Source organism: Protomyctophum parallelum (assembly GCF_964188405.1).
Source record: "Protomyctophum parallelum genome assembly, chromosome: 13".
In the NCBI taxonomy this organism is placed as follows: Eukaryota; Metazoa; Chordata; class Actinopteri; order Myctophiformes; family Myctophidae; genus Protomyctophum; species Protomyctophum parallelum.
This window is the reverse complement of record NC_139708.1, coordinates 17,792,130-17,798,129: the sequence shown is the minus strand read 5'-3', so window position 1 is coordinate 17,798,129 and position 6,000 is coordinate 17,792,130. Positions and strand designations below refer to the sequence as shown.

The following is a 6,000-nucleotide window of genomic DNA, read 5'->3' as shown; positions in this document are numbered from 1 at the left end:
AACATTGTGTTATGTCTGGACAGGCATGCAGGTATTGTGCATGGAGAGATTTGTGCAAACAGTGTGGTTTGGTATAGGAGAAGGCGGACAAAGGCGAACGGATAAACGGGCTGTGGCAAGATGTGAAGATAGAAGACTACTAGCTATATTGTAGATTTTTGAGGGGCGCAATCACCTGGCTTTTGAAATTACGTCATATGGCAGCCAAGTCTATGAACCTTTAATGTTTGTTTAGAGCACTTTAAACAAAAATTGTTTGCCAGCCAAGTCTATGAACCTTTAATGTTTGTTTAGGGCACTAAATGACGATGTGGGGCGTCATGTGGCCAATATAAATTACATCTTGTGCCTGGTTTTGTTTTATACAATAACACACTGCATCCATGTCTCGTAATGTGAATCTGCAATCATTTGGCAGCCACGGTGGATGCCCCTCAATTCACACGAGTTTGATTTTTTATTATTATTACAAAAACATACCTTAGTTGACTTCAGCACTATATATACACACAGTTCGACACTTGTGAGCTTTCAGATCTGCTATTTTTCTATACATTTTGTAACCTGAAATGGGACTTTCTGCATAATGAGTACTTTTACTTTTAGTAGCCTACTTTAAGTACACTTGTAACAGAGTATTTCTACAGTATTGATGATACTTTTGCTTAATATGTAAATACACTGGGTATTATATAGGTGTTAGGCCTATAGTAACATACAGTGAGCAACAACACAATTTAGAATGAGTATAGTACAGAATGTGGTTCCCAAAAGCTATATATCTAGGAATGCGTGTTATCATAGGGTTTATGACCTCTTGGAGGAAACTTATCTCACTATGCTAGGACCAACATTGTTGGCATACCATTATACCTTTAAACGAAGTAAGACCTATCTTTCCTTTGGAAAAAAAAACTGTAGGCCTATGTACTGCAGTCTGCAGAAAACAATTTAGTGCATTCACTTTCTCTCATTCTGTGTGTGTGTGTGTGTGTGTGTGTGTGTGTGTGTGTGTGTGTGTGTGTGTGTGTGTGTGTGTGTGTGTGTGTGTGTGTGTGTGTGTGTGTGTGTGTGTGTGTGTGTGTGTGTGTGTGTGTGTGTGTGTGCACGCGCGCGTGCCTGCACTACAAATATAATGTAGCCTGTTATAGTTCGTGAGTCACTGAGTTGGGTTCCTACGTATCAATAATTTAGAAGGATTTTTTTGTCACTTACTCGCACAAGCTATCTCTCGATCATCAGCCTACTTGTCGCTTTAATGGTTAACGTATGCCACCTAGCGTTGTGTTTTTGTTTGCCTGTCCTTAATATTGTAGTGTAGGCTAGGTACAGTCAGTGTACTGTAAAACAAAACTTTGGGCATAGTTGGATTAGAAAAACAACAAACACACGCACGCACGCACGTTTGTGGAGAGCTCAACTAATATGACACTAGTAAATTAAAATATCTGTCTGGAATTGTAAAATTCACATAGGATATAGCTGGGCAGCCTATAGTAGGCTACTGCGCACGCATGAGCTCAGAACTTTGCAAGCAGGCTGCAAAGTAAAGTTGATCATCACTCATTCACTGACTGCTCGGCAGCCCACGTAATGTGTTATGCGCATTCCCGTTTCCGACTTGGAGAGGTCCGTGCCATCTCCGCTGCTGCCTTGAGGGGAAAGGTGCTTTGTCTCCACATACGAACTCCGGAAAAGAATAAAAATATATTTATAGGTAAGTGACGCACATGGTTAATAGGAAGGAAGATTAAAAATATTTGGAGTAAAACTTATGGATCGATACGGTAGGCTGAAATGTAATGATTAGCCTAGAATTGCCAAATCTAAGTAACTTATTTAGATTTGTCCTATATGGCGCGCGCGCGGCTAATCAGAGCGAAAATAAAATAATGAATGAACAATGCATTATGTGGCAAACAGTTGGCTCTTGGACGAAGTCTTTTGCTTGCTTTAATAGTTTCCCCCCCCCCTCAATTTATTGCATTGTTTCAGTTCAGTCTGCCGAATACCCATATAAAACACAAACAGTAACACCGCTGCAGCTGCAATTCTACGTTATTTTGGCCTAGGCATACATATCGTATTTAGTATTTAATTTACAGTATATTCACTATATTCTCAGGTTGTATGCCTATTCAATTAATAGCCTACATCACTTTCTGAAAACTAATAACTAATCGACTGGCACTGCTGAACATCAGGATTATATTAAATCCGAGTATGCTGCGCCTGCGCCCCTTTTAATCAAGGTACACTTTAGTTGCTAAAGGGTTCAATTAGGCAACTCATTAATTTTGATGCTTCTAATTCTATTAGCCTATAAGTCTTCGTGTATCTCAAAACACCTACAGGAGTTAATTTTCGGATAACGGGTAGGCATGGGTTTATATTTTATATTCCTTTAATTTGGCAATTGCATTGCATTAATCATATGTAAATGAATAGCATTAATACAATTGAGTGGATGGACTGAATGGGTTAGTTTACACTTGCTTGTAGCACAGCTGGTTGTCTACTAAGAGCTGAACACATAAATATAGAATAGTTTACTAGACACCGTTATATAAGGTGTTATGGGTGGTATATACTTTTTACTTTGACAGATGGTTTATGTGTTAATCAAATCTCCACTGGTCTTTTTTAAGCATGTGGCCTTGCTTTACCAGAAAAAAGTCAGTAAAGCTGGAGAGAGAGAGAGAGAGAGAGAGAGAGAGAGAGAGAGAGAGAGAAAGCACCATATGATCCAACAAGTGTAACACAAATTAATCTGATTAAAGACTTACAGCATTCCACAGCAGAATCTCATAATCATCCTGGCAAAAATGTTTATAGAGAATGTTGTAATTCTGCTATTCTGTTACTCTGTTACCCATGGCTGTGCGCAAAGTTAGTGTCTCTAATTTATGCCTTAGCTAATGTAACTGTATCAGGGATATATTTTGCTATAGCTAAGCTAAATATGGCTTCACCCAAGTTGTAATGTCAAAGGTATACTATACACATGCATACAAGGGCACTCAGGTGGGGCAGATGTAGTTAATGAGTAACAAACTAATCTGGGCAGAGTGCAGGTAGTCTTGACAGACACAACCAAAAGAGAAACTGCAGGGAGAAAAATAACCAAAATCCTGTACGGACTATATTTTTCAGGGACTTAACACATCTGGAGGGTAAGAGGTCAAGGTTCATCAAAGTCTATTTGTTCTTTTGAGGGGTACTTTAATTGAAATGTCGGTTTCGTTCGAGAGTGGCCTATCACACTATAACAAAACAAGATGTCTTCTCATATTTATGTGAATGCTGGTGGTTATAGATTAATATACCAGACACAGCAGAGTTGATACAAGACAAAGTGTGATTGAGTAGTCGAATTTGAGGCAGTAATCCAGAAATGTCAAGATATATGGTATTAAAGTAGCAGTTGTTCCGCATAACTACCCTGATTTATAAAATTGAGTTATATAATCTCAAGAGAAAGTTTATTCTCATTGTGAGCCAAGCCTCTTTCAGACACTCATTGTATTGGTACAGTGCAAGAAATACAAACAAAAGTCATGTTTACCTCATCTTTTATGTTCTTACTGTAGATAAAGATCTGAGTTTTGTGTATATTGTAGGTGTGGCATTTTCAGAAACCTCTCAGCAACACTCAACAGTTCACAGTGCATTCTTAGCTCACAAGAGTGAAAAATGTGCAATGAAATACTGATTACTTTAACTTGTTGCTCTTAGAATGTCCTTTGATCTGATCTTAAGGTGCCTCCCAATGATTCTCTCTTTAACAGATGAGCACCCATTCATAATTGAGTCTGGACGACTGGTCAATCGTGTTGCTGCCTGCAGCCATCGCGGGAGCGGGAGTCACCATGGAGACGGTGGTGATCGTGGCCATTGGGGTGCTGGCCACCATTTTCCTGGCCTCCTTCATTGCTCTGGTGGTGGTGTGCAGACACCGCTACTGCCACCCCCATGACCTACTCCACCACTTTGACTCCAAGTCAGTGCCTTCATCAATACATAGTATCGTCCTCTACACACTAGAAATAGGAATCCTAATCCTTTATCCATATAAATTATTCCCGCCATGGATAGCACTCATCTGTAGTCCATGTATTCACTCAGTGAGCGGAGACTAGCGCCTCCTTGACTCAACCCATATGAACTCAAAGTGATCACTTAAGCACTGTCACACAGTCACAGTCTCAAATGGCTTTACAGGCTCACATTTAATGAAAAATAATCGAAACTACACCCTCTGTCTATAGACCCTCAATTGGGCAAGGGAGAAAATCCTTGATGGAAAAGGATAAGGAAGACATCTAGGAAGACTAAATGCCAAGTGGGCCATATTGAAATGCAAAATAAACCATGAACAAAACTATGACATGTCCGTGCTGCTCAAGTGACAGCACTAGTAGCAAATTATACAAAATAGTACTAATAGTATTATATGTTCTTCACTGCCACAGGCCCAACGTAGATCTGATCGGAGCCATGGAGACGCAGAGTGAGCCGTCAGAGTTGGAGCTGGATGATGTGGTCATCACTAACCCTCACATCGAGGCCATCCTGGAGAATGAGGACTGGATTGAGGACGCCTCGTAAGTCATTACAATGTCTTAACTAATCTAAACTAGTTCAAACAGCTTGGTTTTCCAATGGAATCATACAATACCTCCCTGACATGTAGTTTTGGCCTGATATAAAGTACAGTCAGAATGAAAATTAAACTCATGGTAATGAGCTTTATTTGTTAAAACCTTAATAGTCTGAATGCCAGCATCATCGATCCAAACCAATTTTGTACTTCTCACAGAGGTTTGGTGTCTCACTGTATCTCCATCTTAAAGGTAATGAGACTACTTGCTTGCTCTTTTAAACACATTTCCCCCCTCATTTAATATTTCCTGAATAATATATAAATTGTTAATGTCCACATACAGATATGCCACACTCTGACTGAAAAGTTGGTCGCCTTGACAATGGGTTCAGGGGCAAAGGTCAAAGCACCGGCCAGCCTCAGTGACATCATCACTGTGGCCAAACGCATCAGCCCGAGGTAACCTATCATCTTACTGTATGCAATAAACCCTCCCATAACTTCATATTGTTGTCAAAACGGAGACATTGTAGCCTGGTGTGTTAAATCTGATTCATGGCATTGTTTCACATTGTCTTGTAGGGTGGATGATGTTGTGAGATCTATGTACCCCCCTCTGGATCCAATCCTGCTGGATGCCAGGTAATATCATCTGTTTTTACATCATTCAGAGAGGCTATTTTTCTGTGACAAGGAGTTAGCAGTGTGGCATGAGTTATGCACAGATGAATAACTCATGTCATGAGATAAATAGAGAGATACAGTGATCTGAATATATCAGCTTTGATGAGAAAAGCCGCTTCATAACTCGTATATTGTTTTCATTTGTCCATTGTTTTGAAATGATGCATTCATCTTTTACAAGGTAATTAAATGGAAATGACCAAGCAGCGTGTGTGTAAACCGCATTCTTCTTTGGAGATAATGGGGTTTCTTCTGGAATAAATTTCCATAAAAAGTAAAATAATAATAATAATAAAAGATGAAGAAGAAGAAGCAGCTCAAAATGCATTTGCTTGGCTGTTATTTACTGGACAAGCACTGTGTGCTATACAGGTAAACATCACTGTGTGCTATACAGGTAAACATCACTGTGTGCTATACAGGTAAACATCACTGACCTTTTCTCTCCCCAGGGCCACTGCTCTCCTCCTTTCTGTCAGCCATCTAGTACTGGTAACCCGCAACGCCTGTCACATGTCCGGGAGTATGGACTGGATCGACCAATCACTGCATGCGGCCGAGGATCACATGGTGGTCCTGCGTGAGGCGGCCCTGGCTTCTGAACCAGAACGATTTATACCTGGAATGGACATGCAGAGAGAACAGGCCATCTAAAGCTCACGCACACATAGACATGAATACACGCACACTAAGTAACAGAGACATAAACGCAT

The 6,000-nt window shown here is 40.2% G+C and overlaps 1 protein-coding gene across 1 annotated transcript; it reads left to right on the top strand.

Moving 5' to 3' along the window:
* Positions 1-3,793: 3,793 nt before the first annotated feature.
* tmem98 (transmembrane protein 98) lies at positions 3,794-5,942 on the top strand. The gene is made up of 6 exons (XM_083778834.1): positions 3,794-4,023; positions 4,439-4,604; positions 4,820-4,853; positions 4,947-5,062; positions 5,186-5,245; positions 5,740-5,942. Exons 1-6 carry the CDS (start codon positions 3,870-3,872, stop codon positions 5,939-5,941), a joined length of 732 nt encoding a protein of 243 aa, XP_083634960.1. The 5' UTR covers positions 3,794-3,869; the 3' UTR covers position 5,942.
* Positions 5,943-6,000: the final 58 nt, after the last annotated feature.